Raw genomic sequence first — 24,081 nt, 5'->3', positions numbered from 1 at the left:
TCCAAAGGCTTTTGTAAACATATCTTTGGTTTTGTTGTTCAAAAGAGAAGAGAGCCTCTACAGCTCTTGCTGTTTAGGTACAGTGTGCTTAACACTTTAGCTATATATTAAAAATAAATCATGCCTTTTTTTACTATATGTTGTTACCAGTAGACATGCATAACATCAACAGAGTATTATAGTGAAAAACAGTCTTCATCAAACACTTGTTAACATTATTACCATCCTGGCTATGTAACAAATAACTGATCCATTTCTTAAGTTATATTTTTAGAATTCCAATTTCTATGCTGGTTTTACAAACAAAACAATCATCATCTGCCTCAGTTAGCACCAAGTATACTCTGTTACCTGAGAAAAAATTAAGTCTGGGCTTTTTAAATAAGACTTTTAATAACTGTGAAACAAACATAAAACCATAACATGCTTTGGTTTCTTCAGTTGTCTGGGTTTTTTTTCAGTATTGCAACAAATCTTTAACCAAAATGTCACTTGATTTTTATGAACACTTATTTCCCCAGGAGCTCCTGGTGACTGTATAGAATCATAAAATGGTTTGTGTTGGAAAGGACCTTAAAGATCACCTAGCTGCAACCCCCCTCCCACTAGACCAGGTTGCTCCGAGCTCCACTCAGCCTGGCTTTAAACACGCCCTGGGATTATCCTTATTAGTCCCCCTTACCTGGGACATTAACAGTAGGTCACCACCAGAAAAGCATGGTGGAGCTTATGATCAAAAAACTGAAAGCACTTTTCTTTCCCACTTGGGAAAGAAGATGAAAGAAAATGCTGCCTTACATTATAGAAAAGTAATGATTACTAAAAGACTTGTCTTTGAGTTTCCAAAACGTACTAAATGAGGGCCACATAATAGATAAGAAATCACAGCAGGACTTACTTACCTGAGAAAAGCTAAGAATTTTCAAAATATTGCCATTTGGAGGTAGAAAAAAACAAACAAAAAAGCCAGTTTCATAAAACCCTTACTCAAAAAAAAAATCCAATTAATTGATAAACTACAAAAAATGTAACCTGAAAGCAAGTTTTTGCAGAGATAAGGCAAGATGAATTTGCAAATTGAACTGAAATAGATTCTGGAATTGTTAAGGCAACAGAACAAGAGAACTCTACACTTAGGCATTCTCTGGACCAGGAATGCTAATTTAAAATCAACTTCTGGATTTAAGTTAAAGCACCAGGAAAGCCTATGCTCTTACAAGAAAGCAAGAGGAGTCAGCTCATTTTATATTTTTATAATTTGCATAACTCCAACTCTCTAAACCCTACTGTCAGTCTTCTGATTCAGAACTTAAAATGCTTATGCTTTAGCTTACTACATTTCAAAGTCAACTTTGAGTTAGTCATAATTTTTCTTACTTTTTAAAATTTTTAAACAGACATCCTAAACTTCAAGAGAAAAAAAAATGCCTTTTTTACAAGCAAAATCACATATAGCTTTGGAAACAGAACTAAAATAAATTGTAAGCTCCATGTTTAATTTCAATTACAGCAGGATATTTGAATATCCACCATTAAACTGCATCTGCATTTAGCATTAGAAGGAACTAAGCTGCAAATTTAGTAGAACTCATCAACAAGAAAGACTCTTTCAGTCACTGGAAATCAGTGTCAATCTGAAGTAAATACTTTGCATTCCCTACAGAATTATTCTATAAAAAGCAAAGCTATTTAAGTCTACTCTCTGAGAAATTCGATAGTGCTAAACTGGTGTGTGTGTATAATTCAGAATTTTAAACAGTTCTTAAATGCACAAAGATTTGTTGAGAAAGTGTCTTTCACAGTCTCTGGAGAGCAGACATCATGAGAATTCTGCTTCTTTTTTATACAAACATCCTCATAAACTTTCTCCCAACCACAGGCAGACAAATAACAGCTAAAATGCTTAACTAGTTGTCATCACAAGCATTATAGCTGAAAAGATAGACATGAAAAATACCTTTATGAAGAACTGCATTTTTGCAGAAGAACCTTTTTAAACATAGTGCAAACACCAAGATGAAAAAAATCCTATTCTATAACACCAAACCCAGTGAATCACATATTTCCACAAGCTTCTCCCACATGCCCAACTGAAACACCTCCATGGCACTTCAGCCAACCTACTCCCAAGCTACAGCCATTGCAATACCCTCTGGCCATAGGGAAGGAGAAGAGTGCTCAGCCAGCCAAACACTCACACCACAAAAAAGGGATTAGGCTTTTATTGAGGTTGTCTCTGAACTGCCTCACAGGTCTGACATCAGGAGAGCCAATGCCACAACGCAATTGACACAGTGGTTCAGAATTGTTCATCATAAAGCACTACAGAAGAATCAGCCAAAAACACCTATAGATGCTATCACTGCTTTTCCTCACTACAGTGTTAATCCTTTCTTGCAGTTACTTTAATGTGAAGTCAGAATGAAGCCCTTCGTAGGACGCTGATAGTCTTTGCTTTCCCTACTGTGTGTCTGTTTTCCAGAAAACTGTCAAGAATGTACTTGTCTTTGAACTCTCCAACATTCCATCAAAACTGGTTGAAAGAAGCCACTGTTATCACGAGCCCTTCTTTCACAGACAGCCAGGCTGAAAAATAAAGATATACAGCTGGCATGATTTACTACTACTTCTCATCCCCCTCCTTTCAATTTGATAGATTAATCCTGAAACTGAGTAAAAGAACATAGCTTCCATTACAATTCAGCACAAGACACATTTCCAGCCATCACTGATGGATTACAATTCATACAAAATCATTTGCAATGCCTGAAAAAACTATTAGTACTAAATGCAAAGGAAGAATAAAATAAAAAAAACCACAACTTACTGAAAGAAGCTTCCATGCAATTGGACGAACCCGTTTGGGAATGCCAGACCAACTCAATTTTCTCAATTCATCTATTAAAACACAATGGTTTCATGAGAAGCAAGGAAATTACTACCAATTTACATACACAGATACATTCAAATTAGCATAAAGGCGTTCACAACAATGGTCTTCTTAGAAAATCCAGTGATTACAGAAATATAGGGCAATCCTAATGAATTAATAAAATACTGGATAATTGCTATCCATAGGGACACCTATGGTAGTAGGTACTGAGTGTGATAAGGTAACTCTCTGGAGTATTTCTCAGCATTACTGTTTAGTATACATGCCTTATATAGTCACAGTTGGCAACCTACTACATAAATGTATTATTCTTCCAAATATTTTTGAGATACATGTGAAAGAAATACATTGTATCAAAGCAGGTAAAACAGTTGTAATATTATTAAAGTCTGCACAAAATAAGGGGCAGCAGTATATGCTTTCAAAAAACATTAAGAAGTTCACAGTACTTCTGCACACTAAATATGCATGGATGGAGGAAGCATGAAAGCATGCTTATACACATAACCCCAAGAAATTTCACAGTTCACAATAAATTTCCCCCTTATCCTTCCTCTCAAGGAGTTGAGAGGCATTGGAAGAATAAAAAAAATTACCTAAGGATCAGTAACATTAGAAAAATATGACACTGCTAGAGTCCAGTGTGAACCAAAGTTGCAAAAAAAAAAAAAAACAGAAAGTAGAACTTGTCAGACAAAACAGACAGATTAAGAGATAAATTCAAGAAGTCACAGGCTGGCACAACAAATACACTTTGTTATGAGTATGCCATCACTGCAAACACAAGGATTCAATGAGAAAAGGTGCAATAAGCAACTGAAAGAATTTTAATTTATTGTCATACTCCAGCTGTGATCATCATGCACAAGCTGCCCAACACGAACCCCAGACAGCAGCTGGTAACATCCCTTAACCCTGTTTCCCATTTTTTGATCTTCTTTTTCCAGCATGCTTCTACTTCCTTTTCTCTGCCCCATTTAACAAATCACTCCAATTATTTCTTCCCTTCCTGGTCCCAGTTTTGCTACTGCTATACCTAAATATGGAATTTCTGAAATGATTATCAGGCACCATTGGACTTGTAACACTGCACTTCCCTAAGTGACCTCTCAGTGCTTCTCTCCATACAATGGCACTGTTTGGGCACCTCTCACACAATTCCTCCTTGTGAAATTCCTACTTGTGAAATCCAGGCATACCATAGGGTGCCATCTACAGCTTGTGTCAGCTTCTCACACTGTGGTTTGTTACATACAGCAATTTCTCACATCACCTACAGTAGCTCTCCACAGCCCAGGGAGTTTGCCCAGCCTCCAAGCAGCTTTAGCATTGGCTTGCAGCCCCCACCACTTCTGCAATTCCACCCATGATCTGATTCCAAGTAAATCCACACCATACCAAGCACTACAGCATAAGTCACAGTACCTCTGGTTATATTCCTCTAAAAGCCAGAAAGGCAGGAACTGGTCAGAATAAACATATAATAGGAACAAGAGTAGAAAACCAGTATTTCGTATAGTTTATGAACAAAAACAACAAAAAAGAGATATCTACCTTAATGAAACAATCTACAAATTATACATATATGTATTTCCCTTCCACCCCAAAGCATGACAGTTAGCTCCAGTTGTTTTAATACCAATGAAAGCTCAAGTCTTCAAAAGCAAAACCTCCAGCTGTGCATATTCCTGCTCTACTTGTCCTTGTGCAGTATTTATGAACAAATATGCTTTACTGGGTCTAATCTATTTGTGTCCGGGCTGAATGAAAACTTATCTTGTGCATTAGTTTATTATTTCCCTACACAATCATTTTGCTCAAGTTTCAAGTTTTGGCTACCTTTATGCACAATCATACCATTTACAAACTATGTAGTTAGTATATGAAGAAAATAGAAAATAAATTGTAACTCAGCAACACAGTTGTCAATTCTCAACTCTATACCCACCGAACCCACTCTAATCTTTCACCTTTCCATATTTTTGCTCCACCCTTAACTCACCTGAATAGAAATCCATGCACAAACACGGATCCCAACCTCTGAAAACAGCACATGTAAAGTAAGTATAAAAAAGGAAAACATGCAGATCTGCTGTCACAATCAGAAATGTGAAGCATATGATTGAGTGACAGATCATCCCAAATCACCCAGTATAAAAATTCCACTTACTTTTAAGTAACTCATTTAAGACCAAAGATAGAAAATGCAAAAGCAAATTGGAACACAGCTGATTTTCCCTCCCTCCCCTCCTGATGCTATTCTGCAATGAACATACACTTCCTTTGATTAGGGATAGCTTGGGCTATCATGTAATTTCAAACAGAAACACACATGATGGGAGTGGGCTCAAAAGGACTGCTCTTTCTGGAAGGAAATCTCAGCACTGGTCATGGAAATGAAAACCAGGGACAAATGATGTGGTTTTTTACAACATAACACTTATTTGAAACAGATTCTCTATTTATCCATCATGTAAGATTTGGGAGTGAATACATCCCTACATTCTTCCATGCTGAACACAATTATTTACATTGCTTTGCCACTGCCTTATCCTCTCTGGGAGCTCTTTTTACACCTAGATTGTCTGCTGGGCCCACAAAATCTTCAGCAATGCTCCTTCTCCCAACATATCTGAGAAAAACATTTAAAGCTAGTTTTTATATGTTTCCAAGTTGTTTCTCAAACTCTCATTTAGAAATGCTTCCATTCATTTGGCCTGACAGGATTTATATTCTGCTCTTCTCTCCTTATTTGACACAGAACTTTACCTTTTGGATTGTATTTAATAACCTTCTATTGCATTTAATAATCTACTCTGCTCTGTTGTCATGCCATCCTTCTGAACTTTCTCAAGGCTTTTGTTTCTGGTTTTGCTTTCATAAGTGGTACAGTAATTGCTTTCAGGACAGAGGACTGTAAGACAGATGATTGCACAACTGAGAGTTAAGTCAATTCCATCACAAACCATTAGCCCTGGGTATGTGATAGTTCTATTTCTTCACACTGACTGCTGTCCTATATCATAGCCTTCTGAATTTCCAGGATCCCAGACTAATCCAAAAAACACAGAGAATTCCAGCCTAACTTCTCACCTCAGTGACCTCAACTACTATTTTGCCAGTGACAAAGAGCACACAGTAAAACTCAAAGGGGCCAGAATTCTTATCAGGTAGAGTAGCAAACCCCAAAAGCACACAGTCTGACCCCTGCATGACACTACTGCTAAAGCATCAAATCACATTATGCTTTCCTCTGATGGTTCATCACCAAAACAAGAGGAAAGAAAACAAAGGACCCTGCCCTATCCAACAGCAATTACAACAGCAGGACCAAAGTTATTCCTGGAAGGCTTAGACTAATGTTAATATAACATAAAATAAAAATGCTTCTGGTGAAGAGGAAAAAAAATTAAAGTATATACACAAGAGTACCATTTTAGACATACATAAAAGACTGACAGTGAAGCTAAATTCTAATACTGCTGTTAAAATACATTAATTACATGTGCATTTTATTAGACATACATAACTAAATTTTACAGCGTCTCTATTACAGTCTTTAAGATGGGCTTTATTCTTACAAATTACTCAACAGGTGAGTTCCTAAAAATCAAATAACCACATGTAATTGAAATACTCACATTCCAGTTCTCAGGTTACCTTAGAGACTTAATTTTTTTAAAAAAGAGGGCCCTGGAAACTACTGATTGGTCAGCCTCACTTTTGTGCCTGGGAAGATTATGGAACAGACCTTCCTAGAAGCTCTGTGAAGGCAGGACAGTGATGTGATTTGGACAGCCAGCACAGCTGACCAGAACAAGTCCTGCCTGAGCAGCACTTAGGCCTTCTACAATGGAGTGACTAATCAGTGGACAAGGAAAGGCTTTACAGGTGTCATCTATTTAGACTTCTGTAAAGCCTTTGACATGGTCCCCCACAAAATCCTTCTCTATATTGGAGACAGAAGTGGATTTGATGGATGGACTCTTTGGTGAATGAAGAATTGCTTGAATGAGCACATCCAGGGAGTAATGGTCGAGCTGGAAATCAGGGATGAGTGGTGCCCCTCAGGAGCCCAGACTGAGCCCAGTATCATTCTGTGTTGGTGACACATACTGTGGGATCAAGTGCACCCTGAGCAAATTTACAGTGACCCTGAGCTGAGTGGTGTGGCTGACACAGCTGAGAGCTGGGATGCCATTCAGAGGGACTTGGACAAGTTGAAGTGGGATCATGGGAATGTCATCAGGTTTAACAAGAACAACTGAAAAGTCCTGCATGTGGGCTGGGGCAACCAACCAGTATCACTACAGGCCAGGGGATAGAGGGATTAGGGCAATACACATGGGAGAAGGACTGGTGGGTACTGGTGGACGAGAGGCTGGACAGGTGAAAAAGCCAAACGTGTCATCAAAAAGCAGCATGGCCAGCAGGTCAAGGGTGGTAATTCTGCCCCCTCTACTACTCTTTGGTGAGACCTCCAGGTGGGCATGGAGTGCTGCATCCAGCTCTACATTCATCAGTAAGAGAAAGATATTTTTAGAATGGACCTTTTAGAGTGAGTCCAGAGGGCCATGAAGATGATCAGGGGCTGTAATGCTAAACAGATTTTTGGGTTTTTTATATTTTCCATATAGTTGTAGCTCTGTAGACTACTACTATATAGTTATATAGCTCCTCAACTAACTATAGTTACTTTTCCTACCCCATTAACTAAATTATGGAACAATAAGCTAACCTTCCTGGAATCTTATTTAGTCTTCCCTCTATAGTGTGAACCACTACTTTGTCACTATGTATTATATCCATAAAAATGGGGGTTTAGAAGCTAGGGGCAGCTTCAGTGGGGGGCAGAAACAAAAGGGAGATTACTTAACTGTTCTTCTAATTGGATGATTTCTCGTAAGTATGCTAATTTGTTAGACTAATAAAATTGTCACCCTGTATTATGTGTGTATCTAGCTGTATTTGCACCATGAAGAACTTTCATTAAAGGAAACTGTTTAGCTTGTGGCATCAGCTGGATCACCTCTCCTATAAAGACAGGCTGAGAGAGTTGGAGTTGTTCAGCCTGGAAAAGAAAAAGCTCTGGGCAGCATTGTTGTGGCCTTTCAATACTTAAAGGGAGCTTATAAGAAAAATGGGGACAGACTTTTTGTCAGCATCTGTTTTGATGTGACAAGGGGTAATGATTTTAATCTGAAAGACAGTAGCTTCAGACTAGATGTAAGGAAGAAATTTTTTACAGTGAAGATGGTGAAACACAGGCACAGGTTGCCCAGAGGAGTTGTGAATATCCCATGTCTGGGTGAGGGTCTCAGAGCAACCTGATCTAGTTGAATTTGTCCCTGCTAATTGCATGGGTATTGAACTAGATGTCTTAAGGGTCCCTTCCAACCCAAACTATTTTATGAACTTTGTAACATTTCAGCCAATGACAAATAGTTTCATAATTAATTAAATTACTTTCTCCCTAGTCAAAGCGTAACATCAATGCATTGTCATTAGAGCAACTCCTTCCCCTGGTAGATTTCCCAAGGAATTAGACATCCTAGTTTTGAGTCACTGAGCATGTTCCCAAGCACAGACCTTCTACAAAAGAGTATTAATAGCACCTACAAATCAGACACACATTTTCAATCAAGAAAGTACTGCAAAAATATTCTTGTTTCAATACAAATAATGTTTTCCTAAACTTCCAGAACAATTATTTTGAAAATGAGCACTTGTAAACATTCTAATTACAGACACAATCACTTTTTAAAAGAATGAGCAAAGAACGAGCTGAAATAAGCCAGATCAAAAACAGTACCTGTAAAACCCTGTCTGTGAACTCTTTCTCAAACTAAAAGGATACTTTCTGAAAAACAGTTTAAACCCCAATTGTTAGTCTGTTTTTCAGCTGCCTCATTACTTGACATAATTCTGTAACCAATTCTGTGACCAATGTATGAAAGACTTTATAAATCCCCATAGATTTTAGACAAAAAGTATCTCAATTTGCTCCTCCTAGCCAACTATCACTTCTGCTTAGGAGACAGCAGTTACTCTTCACAGAAACATTGCTTTAGGATATTTTATTATGAAGGTATAATGTGGTATGAAAATGCTTCAAATTAATATGATTAATTTAATTTAGGAAAAAATTTGATCTGGCTTACTACAGTACATTTCCAGATACATTTCCTCTTTTTGAGAAAGAAAAAGTTTAAAGCAATTGTTCTAACAAATCTTAGGACTATCCTTTAACTGCATTTAGATTTAAAGACTTCTTATATTCCATAAATATTTCATGGAGAATTTTACAAAGAAAACATGCCATTAGTTTGCCAGCTTTTAACTGTACAAGCAATTACTGGAGTTATTATCCACTACACCTAAAACACGAGGCCAAACAACCAAGTTGACAAGTATTTTTCTTGAAACTACAAGCTAATCATTCTACCCATTACAAATATATAAGAAATAAGAAATATTAAAGGAGTTCAAATTTCTCTGTATGTATTATTCATTTTTGATACAGCTGTTATTTCATTGATATTACTATACATGGCTACATGAAGTCATGGCCTGCATGAGCAACTCCATGATAGATATGATAAACTAGATTTACAAGTTTTATGTTCCTACAACATAAATTCATTGGATATTTTAACTATAAAAAGCTGGAAAATTCTTTCAAAAACAGAGATGCACAGAACTGCAGCTCCCCCAACAGCACGTTATAATACAGGCAGTACATATAGAAAATAACTTTAATACAGAGCTTGTTATTACTATGGCAACCACAGCAACTGGTTTTCAAAATGAATAATAGCTCTGTTAGGCACTTCATTAAATTTTTTTTTTTTTAATCAAACACTGCCCTTAATCTTCTCAATGGAACAAAGAATTATTCTGAATGCTGCAGAAACAGGAAATAAAGTCCAATCCACCTTTGTAAATACAGGGTAAGATCCTTTTCAGAGCCTTTGCTAGAAAAGAGTAGGAAAGTACATCCTGTCTGCTACTTTACATAAGAAGTCAGAAACAGAAGCAGATGAGGTTGGTTTTACAAGGTACAAGAAAGCAAGTGATTAGGAAAACTAAGGCAAAAAGAAGAATATTGAAATTGCCAAGACCTGCAACATATGAAGCCAGTGATCCAGTGATGTAAATGAAAAGTAATGGAGAACAACTGTGGCAGCAGCAGATGTTGTTTCTCATAGTTCTCCCAAAACATCCAAATTCTGTGCAATATCAACTGTTTTTATTTTTACACTAATGCCATTGAAACAGTTTCTAACTTTTCATGTACAACTAAGGGAAAACTTTTTATACCCTATTCTGAATGTTAAAAAGAGGCAGCTCTTAAAGATTTGATTATGAGTCTTCACTTCAGTGGTTGCACTGGAAGTATTATTTAGTTTAGCTTTACTATAGGTTCTATTATATCAAATTCCTGTATAAGGCCAGCCCTTAACCTCTAATCCATGTAAGTTTTTCTCAGTTAACTGCAAATATACATCACATCCAGAGTAATTGTCCATTGTGGCTAAAACACACATGAGGGCAAACCTAACCAATAATATGCAACAGGGAGGTAGCACAGCACAGACATACACAGTGAAACTTGCTCCACTGTGTTTACCATCCCAGACAAGTTTTATGTACTTCTTCCAGTTCTGGGCATGCTGCTAATGAAGTAACAATGACTTATGTTCCAACATTATTAATAGTGAAAGAGATGTTGGCAAGAAAACCTATAATTATACTTCCTTGAGCCTTTGTAAACTGATTTACAAGCTGTGCCACTCATGACAACATGCACATTGCTGATCTTGATGCTCAAAAGCTTCAGGACACACAGCATGTTCACAGTTCTCAGTAGTCTTCTTGGTGACATTCCTGCTAAAGTCCCACCCATGCCACCAAGTCTGCAAAACATCATGCGAAGAGGCAAAGCTGCTCCCTCAGTCTATGACTTCAAGAGGGAACACTGACCTTCTCACCCATGTATTTTACTGGATAATACAGGTTTCACAAAGTGTTAAGTTCAGCTTTCACGATGCTCTCAGGTAAGGAAGGGAGATGGCACACCAAAAACAAACCAATAAACAGCCATACAAACACAAAAACTACAAGAACACTTCATCATGTAATACTTCTCTTCCTCCCAGTTCATCCAGACTAAAATACCCCTCTTCACGGTATTGTTCACCACATGGCTAAGACTCACAGACTGTTTTTGAACACCTGACCAGAACTCAGTGCAATGATCTCCTAAAAATTCTGCTAAAACTTTAACAGACACAAAAAACCCCTTTTAATTAACCAGTCTTGTAATCAGGAGTAGAATGCTAACTCTTTTCTTTTATGATGATCAGTTAGTTGTAACTACCATGGCAATTTTTCTATGTACACAGAAATTTGAATGAGAATTTAGTGTTTGGGGTTTTTTTAACAGTAACCCCTTCACATCAACTGAACTTAGGGGTCCCACTGTAGTTCTCTACATCCAAATCCACTTGGGAAAAGACACAGTACAGAACTCCACTCTTCATTAATGGAGCCATGAGTATAACATAGGAGTTTTAAGGACTGTGCTAAGAGCACACTTCTTTTTGAACAGATCAATAGTTTTAACCTGAAATGTTCCCTGTGGACATCCATACAAAAAGAAACAGCTTAGCCTCTAAGCTATTCTGATACTAACAAAAATCCCATAGATCTCCTATTTATAGACAAGAAGTCCAGAACCTCAGAACTAGGCTCACCTGTGTAGTTCACAATGCCTCTTACCCATTTATTAATTTGAGTCATACTTGAATACCAAAACTCTTGACAAAAAAAAAAAAGGTAAAGCTTTAGGTGACAGGCTCCTTTTTCAGAACTGAGAAAAGAGAACGATTATCTTGCTTGTTAACAGGAGCTGCAGCTGGTCTTACTCTCTTTTTTTCCCCTCAATAAAAACTTAAATCAATGATAGGTGGTGTTTGGAACACATAAGAGTAAGGAGTCTTCCCTCAAGTCAAAATTAACAAGTCCTTGTTAAAAAACAATATTAATCTAAAACTAAACTACAGTTCTTCTGCAAGCCTTTGATACAGTCCCCCACAACATCCTTGCCACTAAAACTGGAGATATTTGTTGTCAGTTCCTTATCCAAAGAGTTGCTCCAAGAGGAAGCCAGCTCCAAGTGGAAGCCAGTAACAAGTGGTGTCCCACAAAGGCCCACAGTGGGGCCAATGCCATTTAGTGTCTTCCTCGATGACACTGACAGAGGGACTGAGTGCACACTCAGCAAGCTGGCAGATGACACCAAGCTGTGACACAGTGGATTTGCTGGAAGGAGCACATCCCATCCAGGGAGACTTGGACAGGCTGGAGAGGAGGGCCAAGGCAAACCCCATGAAATTCTACAAGGGCAAGTGTAAGGTCCTGCACCCAAACTGGAGCAATCGCCAGAATCAGCACAGGTCTGGAACTACTATGTCAATCTTAACAAAGGAAGAGAAATGCATCCTGAAGAAACAAACTATGCAAAATCTTCTCAAAATTGTTTCAAGAATCTATTATCATCTAGTTACAATGAAAAATCATAAATTAATATCTTTAGATTGAAATATTCCACCAGAGCAGTAATCAGAATAAATGCTTACTATTAAAGGAAAATACAAGTTATGAGACCAACCCACAGAAAACGGGAAGACAAAATACTAATCCTGCAACAAGTAACTAAAAAGGGAATAAATAATGGATATTTAACATTCATTTCTTTCAGGAGACTCTGAATTAATAAAAAAGATATTACAAAATCTATTGGTACAATACTGCCTGGTTAATAATCTTTTTTATTAGCTAAATAGGAAAGCACATTTTGTAGATAAAAAGCTAACTAGAACAGAACAAGCATTAGAGAGGACACCTTTTGGTGATAATAATTTGAAAAGACAGATATGACTAATAGCACATCACATGAAGCAGCAGTAGGACACATGTTAACTTTATACTATATATCAACAAACTGAAAGAAGAATAGGTGCTCACAGGATCAACTACAAGTAATTCACAGCTGTAGGGGGCATTAAAATTCTAAATTACATGGATGTACCAGGAGCACAGAGATAAATCACTGTGTAGCTTAGTGCAGATAAATTAATGAAGCTGGGAACAAAATTAATCAAGCTCATTTCAATTAATGCATTTTGTAAAGTTATTGAAACTCTTCAATAGCACCAGTTTGGCAAGCAATTTTATAGGACATAACAGACTGGTTACAGAATACTAGATTTATGAGCCATGTTAGATCAGGTTTAATATAAATCTACAATGGATGTGACCATGAATAGGAAAATCCTATTTCAAGTTGCTGCAACAATACAGAAGACTGCTGTGATGGGGAAAAGAGATATCTAACATGATATCTAACATGTTTTCTTTCTGAATTTAATCTCCAGAGAACCACTCTTGAATTCTTTTATTATAGCACAAAGAGACAACCACCTATTGTTACAAAATAATCTGAGATTACAGCATTTTAAATCCTGTAAAATTATGTAATTAGTTTTTGCCACCATTGGATAAATCCAAAGTTCAGCTATTCTTTACAAGTTCTGTAAGACTTCACAACATTATCCACCACTTCCATAGCAAAAGGCTAGCTAAAGACAGCACCCAACTCAGCAGCCTCCAGTACTCTCTGAAAAGGTTTCCTTTTTGAGATCTGGTCAAAAGGAGGAAGAAAAATAGATGAGTTTTTAAAAAAGTACCATGGAAAGTGCTCTTGAATGTGTACAGCAGCTGGAGTAAAATTAAGATGGGAATACTTCACAATTCTCATGGGCGCTTTTACAGGGCCTTCTATTATTTTTATCAAGGTAGTATGCTAAAACTTCAACATATTTTATTCAGCTTGGGATTTGTCATGACTAAGTAGGAAAAAAAGTGACTCTAACATGCAAAACAATTTTACAACTTTAGAAATTATTTGGTTTGACTCTGAAATAGTACATGTGTTATGCTGCATAACGGTAGCAATACAATGTTTTGAAGCTTTATTAAATGCAGAGAACAGAGCACACCAGGTTTAGCACTGGTTCTTATTTTACTTAAACACATTTCTCACATCCAATTACATACTAATTAGCCATATATGTGTAAAAAACCAGAAAAATAGTTCATCTGAAGATTAAAGCACTTCCTTAATGCCTTTATCAGCTAATTTTTTAATTTATATTAGTAACCCATCATACATCAGCTGTGCTGAAGTTGCAAGTATGCAATAACTTGTTTGTTGCTTTGTCAGATTTTATCAACATTGCTTACATTGTGTTTGCACAGTAAACATCTCCCTAAAACATTTTACAAGATTACTAAAAAACACAAGTTTGACAAAAAGAATTAAACTTTAATTGGAAACCTGATAGACACAGCAGTATTGTTCCTCTAATATGTACAAATGGTCTGTGAAGGAAAGAAAAATTTCTTCTCAGAAATACTACCCCCAAACTGCTTTGTTAAATTTCTGTTCCCCCCACCGTTAAAGCAAGCAACTGTTTGCAAAAATTCTGCAAGCCAATCTTCACTTAGTAATGCAAGGTCCATTACAAGGAAAGACAAGACCTGAAATTCAGCAAATCTGCAGCAAACTGACTGCAAGTCAAGCATAAACACAGGATGATTGCATAAAACCGCCGTGAATTATTCCTGCTGAATAAGCTGGCATGCACTAGCATGAGTGGGCAGCTATGCAGACAAACAGACCCTACAGCTACCCCACAGCTGTCTCCTGAGCTCAGCCATCCTACCAGCTGCCCCACTCTGCTTCCTGACCTGCACCCACACATCTCACTACCAGCTAAATGACAGGGGTCACTCCTCGAGTCCCCATCCAACCAAACTGCTTCTTACAACAGGCTCCTTCTACCAGCCCACATTTCTTGCAGTAACTGCCTATTTCCACGAGCTCAAAGTAGCCAGCCTGTGGACCAAACCCAACTCCAAAATCTACTAGTGGTTTCCAATTACTAAAATAATCTTCACTTCCAAATTTATACACATAATTGATCTTACTGAGATTTTTCTTGTGAAAGAACACACTCTTTCACACCTCTAGTTAGCATACACAACTAGAATTGCATTTTACACTATCTTTATAGGATAATTATTCAAGTGTGACTCAACGGATTTCAAGGTAATTTGCATTACTTTGCATTCACAGTCAATGTTGATTTCTCTTGTTATGATAAGAGAATATGTGCATGACGTAGCTACAAGTTCCATAAATTAACTTACTTCTATTTTGTTTTGAAAGGACTTGTTACATAATCTATTTCAACAAAATGTGAAACTATACCAAGAAAACAAACACAATAGAAATACTTGACTTCGGTTTACTTCTACTTCCAAGCAAAACCAAGCCTAATACTTGCAGAAATTAAGAGAAATATTTACAAAAATGTCTCCATGTCCTACTAATTTAATTCACTGTGACAAACAAAGCCCAACTATTTGTGGGTCTAACACAAAACATACACATACCACATGACCCCCCACACACACAGACAGAATAAGCCATCTGCACCAGAAAAGCCACCTATCCCTATATTACTCACCACAAATTTTAGCTTGTAGCCTACTGCCTAGCTTCTACCTTAGTACATTTCCAGTATTGCTCTGAAGAAAACAGGGAAAAAAAAAAAAAAAAAAAAAAACCAAACAGCACAAAATCACCCCAACAAAAAAGTCCACCACACCACCACACACAACCTGTAACACTTTCCCAGGCTACTGATGTCATTATAAATCAAGAATACTTTTTAAACATAACCTTCACTGTAGCACAGAGCTAAACCGAACATCTTCCAAAAATGCATACATAAAAATGTATATATACATGCACCACCAGATTCTGATGAACTGTGCATACAGCAATAAGCATATGTATATTTGCATATATGTGCACACACACTTTCCCTAACAGATACCAGGAATTCAGTCCAAGCACTACTATCATACATGATCTACTCCTGAGAGCTTCATGACCATCAAGAGCTGGCATGTCATGAATAACGAGTCCATTTCTTTCACTAAAACTATAATGTATTACCTGTAAATAGATATATGTGCTATTGGACATATTCCAGATACAAAAGTCAAAATATTTGCATTAAAAAAAATTATAACTGGGTATAAAATTCTATTCACACAACTTCAAACTGTACTTATCAGTTTGTACAGCAAGAGAAAGAACAAGCTTCCTACATCTACAGATGTAGAAAAGGCATTATTTAGTGGTTTGTACAAGAAATAATATTGAGAGCTTACTAGATATTTTTCACACTTTGATATCAAAGAAGCATATTCATATTTCACTTTCTTACATATATTTCAGGGTGAGATTCATAAAGTTCAATAGCAAAAAAATATATATCATTTGTTTTATATTGACTAAGTTCACCACAGACAGGGTGACTGCATTCCTAGTAGGACTGGAAATTTTCTTCTAAAATTATTTCACTTTAATCCATAAATCTGATTTACTGGTAAAGTACTCTAAACTAAATAGACAGCAAAAGTGAAATGGATAGGTTTAAACTGAATTCTGTCTTTCCTCTGATTTTTCAACCTGATATAACCAAGATTTCCACTATCACAACATTCTTAAGCTACGAGTTCCCATGTCAGTCACAATCACAAAGGTCACAACATCTGATAGATCAAAGGGCTAAAAAGCAATATTTGATTACCACTTTCCAGTTTATGTAAAATATGTTTTAACATTTCCCTTTATTCACAGTTGCATTTCATAAGAATGTCCTATAACTCACTGAAATGCTCAGTCTCATGCAGTTATTATAGTTACCAAAATTGTACTTCCCCAGCATCAATCTGACAATAAGACACAGCATGGGAAAAAAAGAAATAAAAGCTACAACTTGGACTGTATTACATTGAAGAAGCCTCATGACAATGACCAGGCAGGAGAGCATCAATTCAAGAACTGTAAACATGCAATTTCTACTTCTTTCTCTAAGCTTCCTGGAATGGTCTACCTTAAAGACATTTTCCTTATCCATTATTTTGCCCTCAACTCCTAATCACCAAGTTCTCCAAATGGAGTGTACTAATCCTGCTTCAGATTCTCACTTGGGATACAAAGCCATTTGATTCTGTGATACCCTCTTGGCACTTGTATTGACTATTCAGCAGCTAAAATCCAGTAAACAAAGGGAACAGTCAAGTTATCTGACAATACATTTGTTTTGCCATTGACTTGTTGTCAGCATTCACAGATGAGACACAGAACCACTGTATCAGCCTGTGAACATGAAGGCTCAGAGCAGACAAGCAGCAATACTTACACGCCTCATCGTTTGTCACTCCTACTTATTTCCAGGCATGAAAATCACACTTCCATACAAAGCTGTTCCATTATTAGGCATTAGCAATAAACACAGCTAATTATACTGAGGGGCTTTTTTCTACAGAGATTAGTCTGCTAGGAAGAAATAATGTGAGAAAGAACAAGAACCCATCAAACACCCTATATATATCAGTAGGATGTATGCAAATCACTTATTAAAAGCAGGAGTGCTACAAACTTTCAATTTCATCCTTTGCTTTGTAAGATCAATTTTCAATGTTGAAAGGATGAGATCCTAACCAAACCATATGGCAGGAGAGTACATTAAACAGGAAAAGTCCACAGTTTAGGAATAGTTTAGATGTAATTCATAGGTCCTATGAGAAACACTCACCAAGATCTGTATTTGGGCCAGCAAGGAGCTGCTTAAATTTGTCCAGCCGAGACGCTTCTCTCTCAGTTAATGCAGGAGTAACTGAGGTACTGCAGTCTGCCATTCCACTTGCCAAGGGAGGTATGCAAGTTTGTGGAAGTGACTGTGACCTCTGCATGGAAGAATTTTCACTAGCATTATCTGAAGGGAAAAAGAAGTATGGCAGTTAGCCTTGGCTAGTGAGAAGATTACTAATCAGTTGAATTTAATTTGTAAATTTAAAACAGAATTATGTTTTTGGAAAATGCAAACTCAAGTACAGCAGATGTTTGGACTTCAAATTACTTGGATTTAGCAGAAGGAGCATTTCTCTTTGAAGCAGCATTCCACAATTAAAATACATTAGAGATCATATTAATAGGAAGGCGTATGGATTTCTAAAATCTGTGCTACAAAAAGCTGTTTCCATTCTCCCTTACATTCTTAATAAAAAATAAAAAAACAACCACTGAGGAACCTCAAAATTATTGCAATTGAAAGCATATATAAAACCATGGAAAAGAGGGTGAATATCCCAGTCCACCTGCACGATTTTCTCCTGCTTTTCAATATATTTTAATTACAATTTAATTATAATTTTTCACAATAGTGAAAAACAAAAACAAATAGTGAAAACAAAAAAAGTTTCGTTATTCTTCCCTCACAAACATGCATTACAATTTCATAAGGCATGCAGTCTTCCTCTCAAATAAATCACTAGTGATAAACAGTATTTTCCTGCAATATTAATAAAGGGTTGGGAAGGGTTTACTGTCTTACAGGGGCAAATATGGTAGCTCTCATCCTTTAACTCCAAAGATCTTTTTCACTTCTCAACATACCTAATGAACTTGATGTATGGCCTTCACTGACTGATTTAACAAGCCTATTATCACCACATGCGACTGGAGTCAGCTGTGCAAATTCCTCTTGTTTTTCTTCCTGTAGATGTTCTTCCTGAAATTTATGCTGTTCTTGTAGCTTGCTGTGATTCTGAATTACTTTGTGAGCTGTTTCCATGACCACTTCTGTATTTAAGTTCTCAGCAGCTATTGCTAAGAGTTCATCATCATCATCTCCAAGATCCCAAGCATCACTTGTGTTACTTTCAAATTCTTGGAAGGTGCTGACTTTCTTCAATTTCACTGGAGTTGTAGGTGGCTTTGAACCTGGTTTTATCAAGCTGTTCAAAAACAAATAAACACTATTTAGAAAACTAGTAAAGAAGCAAAACACTCTGGGTAGGACCAAACCCTGAAAGTTCATAGCTGATACTACATAGGTAACAAATATTTATCTCTCTCCATGCATGTTGCCACTACATCCACCCACACTGACATACAGCTAAAGAAATCTGAAAAAAGGGGCTGTAAAAACTGACACTTTGTTGCTTTGAATAGAAGCGAAACAAATCTTTCCTTCCCTTTTCTTAACAAAACAAAACCCAAATAAAAAAAAGGACTACCCCCAAAATCACATGAAAGGATTACTACTAGAATAGCTTATAAATAGGGCACACTGCACTGCTCTTGCTTCATCCATGTCTGCAGATTTCAGCCCTTGCAATGCAATTGCTGCATAACAGCACAGGAGCTGAAATCAAGCCATGGTCTACTCCTAAGTCATCATAAGCAATCATGCAATACAATCACTGTCATAAACAAACCAAGTCTCACCTTAAAACTCATTAAATCTATCATTCCTTTTCATCTTGGCATGCCAGCATGGATTTCCTTCAGAACTTTGCTCTTCTCAGAGGAAAGATATTTCTTCCAGTTACTGGTCTAAGTGGACCCTGATCAGCTCCCAACCTTTTGCCCCTCTGTCAGCAGGCAGTGTGAGATATGAACCAAGTACCCCTCCCTAGCCTGGAACTTGCTCTCACTTACAGTAATGCAGAGCAATCACATCTCCATTCAGAAGTGAGCTAAATAAGGTATAAAGATGAGAGGGTTTCTTAGTCTGTTCTCAAGAAATAAAGAAGTTACTGCCATTAATTTAATTGTGCTTTCACAGAATGGGTAAGATGGGAAGGGATCACAGAGGGTCATCGGGCCCAAACTCCCTGCTTAAGCAGGGTCTTCTGGCACAGAATCACATCAAGATCATTCTTGGGTTTGTTTCTGACCTCCCCCTCTCTCCACCTGGGCTAGTTTTTCTTTTTTTCTGTTAAGACAAGGAAGGCAGGACTGCAAACCAGAAAAAGTTCTTACCCAGTTTTCACAGAGTATCAGTTATAATGTTGCTGTTATGTCCTACAGGGAGTATCTTCCCTAACAGGTGCTACAACACACTTTCACCTGACTTGTCATCACTGTCTAGAACAGCAAGGTCTTTCTCTAGTTCTGTCACTTCAAGCTATAAACTTCCAGTTTTTGTTACTGGGTCTCTATACCTCAGTATTTTGAGCCAATTAATCTCATTTCTTTTAATTTCACCCTCAGGATCACACATTTTAACTGCCTCAACTCTGTATCATATGAAAATTAACCAGAATGTTTACTTCTTGTACTATCTGAAACCAGCCCTTGAAAAAATTTAGTAGAAGTATGATGTCCTTCCAACCAAATACTTGTCTTTGTAACGCTATTTTTTTTGCTTAACCACAATTTCCTATGTATAAAGAATTAAACATAAGTAATAACAGTTGGCAATCTATGTTAGCTAAGATCTGAAAGATCTGATTTGTTCCTGCAAATATGGTAACCATCAGGAAGTCACAAAGGAGAAGTTAAAAGAGGGAAGTCAAGATTATGACAAAAATTGAAAAAGGAAGATGAACAGTAAACTTTACAGCCAACAGGAAAAAAAAGAGAAGACAGATGAGACACAAAACACTTGGAATATTTAAATATTAGGTTAACTCACGTTCCATGCAATAATGGGTCGAAAGGTGGATGCTGAGCTCCATACACATGTTGGATACTAAAGGAAAACAAAGAGAGTTACCACAAAAATAATATTGTAAAAGTTTCTGTGTATTAAATAGTCAATAATGAATAGAACTGAAATGTTCCAACAGTTGTCTGTTTCAAAAACTAAAAATAATGAACCTGCAATTGATGTGCATACTAAGAAGTAATTTAATAAAAATCATAGATTTGCTAAACAGGAACTCTGTGAGACCTAAGCTAAGGCTATTTTATTTTTCTAACCAGGAATTAAAATAATAAATAAGTTAGACTCTGCAGTAAGAATCTACAAGAATTCTCTACTCAGATTTATCATTTCTTCATCTTTTGCAAAAAGTTAAAAATTCTCAAAGCAATATCTATAGAGATTTAATCTTCTACGTACCCTTGTCACCCAAAATCCAGCCAGACAGTTCTTAACCATTACTAAAGTACAAGGATGACAAAGCTACAGAAAAATGCAGAAGGTGACAGCTTAGAGAATAAAAGCCATAGGAGTACTGAAAGAATGCTTTGAAACAAGCTGCCAAGGACAGATTTACTCACTAGCCTCTAACACTACAAAATAGCATGTTATTGGGTGGAAACCAAAACTAGATAGTTTTTTTTTTTTTTTGTAGTTTGTAGATACAAACTACAAGTTCATTACCTCCCAGTTATTGGTTATAAAACTATTCTGTAAATAAAAAAAAAAAATGCCACAGAAGACACATCAAGACTTACATGTGGCTTCATATCAGAAATTATTACAACAGAACTCTCTAATTGTAAGAGAAATCAATCATATTTCATTATGATTATAAATCTTATGCAACATTAACAACTACCCAAACCTGTAATAAAAATCACATAGAACAAACATGCCCTCCTGACACACCAAAAACTATTTCCAGACCATAAGGATAATTCCAACCTTAGTAAACCTGATCCACCTGATTTATCTGATATAGAACCAAGCCAAAATGACCACAGTCAAAACAGATTTTAAGAGAGGCTTAGATTTCCACAAGAGCTGCAGCATTAACACCAGTGAAATTAGCCCTAGGAGTGACTGAAAATGGTGGTTTACCAAAACTCTTAATGATTTTTATGTGATTCCATGGAAATCAATTCCCCACCAGCCTTTCCACAGAACCACATGCCATCCTCTCCACAGGCACATCCCTGCTCTAGGCCCACATGAGGGTCAGGTGTCACTGCCCATTTCCATACACATCACCTTTGCCTTTTCCTTACATCACTCTGAATACCTGCAATGCAAATCCACTCAAACAGAAAGCAACAGTCCTCTCCATATCATGAAAAAAACGAATTGAAATCAAAAGCACATTCTCCACAGTGCCCTTGTTCCTCCACAAGCCTGCAGTTGCCTGCAAATTAACTGCAACCATTTATAGATCCTGTGCAAGGGAGGAAGGCCAGAAGTGTTTCACCCTCAAGAGATTCAGCAAAGTTACAAAGAAAACATAGTAGAAGAAGGACAACAGGTGGACTGAAAAAGTTAGTTTGTAACCAAAGAAACAAAACCACTCCCAGTTAGTGCTTATGGGTAACTGCAAATGTAAGAAGGTAAATGATGAGCAAGACCACGTTGCTGAATTCACATAAAGGGTATAAAATACAGAGTTACTGTCCTCTGAGAGCCACAAGTACACATAAAATACAGAGTTACTGTCCTCTAAGAGCCACAAGTACACATTATTCTTACAAAAAGAATACAGAAAACTATACTGTGAGAACAATTTAAGGATAAGACCAGAGAATGTTATTGTTAAATAATAATCTGAACATGTATTTCCATGATGATGTAACAGTCAAAAGAGTTAACACGACTTTGGGGATCTATTCCCTGGAAAATCTTGAATGGGACAATGTGCTCGTAGCTCTTTACACTACAACAACGACTGCTCTGCTGCTCACACTTCAGATGAAAGCTGAGAAATTGACAATGTTTTGAAATACACAGCAGAAACCAAAACACGTCTCTATGCCTAGAAAATACAGCTTCCTACAAAGCATTTCAAAAATCTCACAACTAGTATCAAGTTTCAAAACATCCTAACTCGGCCCTGCTGAGAGCTACATTCTCCCACTCAGCATTTCCTGGCGAACACGTTCTCACCATCACGTTAACTCCTTTAACCGCGGTGGCAGCCTGGGAGCGCACATTCGGACAATTACTGAACCTTTCTGACACAGCTGGAACCAACACATTCGGACAATTACTGAACCTTTCTGACACAGCTAGAACCAACACATTCGGACAATTACTGAACCTTTCTGACACAGCTAGAACCAACACATTCGGACAATTACTGAACAACCTTTCTGACACAAATTACAACCAGCGCTGACCACCACCCATCTCCAAAACGCTGAGCCAACAAGGGACCCGCGGCCGAGCAGCGACAGACCGGACCCGGCCCCTGCGGGGAGACTCAAGGGCCCGCGGGGTCCGGCGGGGCAGGAACGCGGTGTTGGGGTCACAGTGGAGCGGGGCGGGCACGGACGCCTCCCCGGCCCGGCACCATACAGGGGCCGGCCACGCCGACCTTCCGCGGCTCCTCTCACCTGCCCGGCACCTTCGCGCCGCTCCGCTTCCAGAACTGCTTTCGGCCCCCGTCGCTCGCCATAGCGGCGTCACCTCATCCCCCTCCGCTCTCCCGGCCCGCTCCCTCAGGCTTCACTCCCCGCCATTCCCTTCCACAGAAGCACCACTGAGCGCCGCCATCTTGGGACGGGAAAACAACCCCGCGCCTTATTGGCCCCCCGAAGGGGCCCGGAAGTTTGAGCCAACCAGAAGTGAGATTGCTGCCGGGTGGGCCCGCTAGGGCCAATCGCAGCGAGGGGATGCTGCGGGCGGGTGGTGGGGCCCCGGCCCGGTGCCCCGTCAGGGCTGTGCCCGGGGTGTGCCCGGGGTGTGCCCCGGGCAAAGCTTTCCTGTAAATCCGGAATTGGTTCTCGGCTTTCCGAGTGGGACGTTTTCAGACTTTAGTCCTCTCTGACTGAGCCGTACAGAGCAATTCCTCAGAGTACTCCTCAGAATGCAAAACTTGCCTTGTAAATGGATGGTGGTACTAACTGAAGATCGGTGGGCATCGGTTTATAACAAAATCCATCACATTTTTTCTACTTTTATATTTTTACATTTATGTCCAGTTATTAACACAGTGAGGACGGGGGGAGCAGGGGGCCTTGAAGCTTCCTCTGTTTGAAAGTCCTCCCATCATTGTACCCATTTCATTTAAGGCTTTGGGATGATACAACACTGAGGGGTTTTACACGTATCTATCTGTACATTTCCCAGCAATACATCACTTCATAAGGATACATCACTTCTGCCAAGAAAATAAGTCTGGTTTATGTTATGCTTTCAACCATGGCTTCTGAGAAACAAGTGCTGAATTACAGGATTTTTTGCTGCCTCTCAATGCAATTTATCATCTAATTTAACATATAAACAACTGTTCAGGGAACATCCTGCCACAATTAAGCCAAAAAAAACTGGCACATAGTA

At 38.0% G+C, this 24,081-nt stretch overlaps 1 protein-coding gene across 2 annotated transcripts in view; it reads right to left on the bottom strand.

Annotated features, from left to right (window-relative positions):
* TBC1D22A (TBC1 domain family member 22A) overlaps window positions 1-23,313 on the bottom strand; it is a 140,713-nt gene extending 117,400 nt beyond the window's left edge. For both annotated transcript variants that reach the window (XM_059472085.1, XM_059472086.1), the window contains exons 1-5: window positions 23,136-23,313; window positions 20,521-20,577; window positions 18,495-18,835; window positions 17,635-17,814; window positions 2,828-2,898 (exon numbers count right to left, since the gene is read on the bottom strand). In XM_059472085.1, coding sequence (XP_059328068.1) covers window positions 2,828-2,898; window positions 17,635-17,814; window positions 18,495-18,835; window positions 20,521-20,577; window positions 23,136-23,197 — 711 coding nt within the window. In that variant the 5' untranslated portion in view covers window positions 23,198-23,313. The remainder of the gene's footprint in view (window positions 1-2,827; window positions 2,899-17,634; window positions 17,815-18,494; window positions 18,836-20,520; window positions 20,578-23,135) is intronic.
* Between the last annotated feature and the right edge of the window lie 768 nt (window positions 23,314-24,081).

The sequence above is a fragment of the Ammospiza nelsoni genome, chromosome 5 (genome assembly GCF_027579445.1).
Source record: "Ammospiza nelsoni isolate bAmmNel1 chromosome 5, bAmmNel1.pri, whole genome shotgun sequence".
NCBI classification, from domain to species: Eukaryota; Metazoa; Chordata; class Aves; order Passeriformes; family Passerellidae; genus Ammospiza; species Ammospiza nelsoni.
This window is presented reverse-complemented; position numbering and strand designations above follow the sequence as displayed.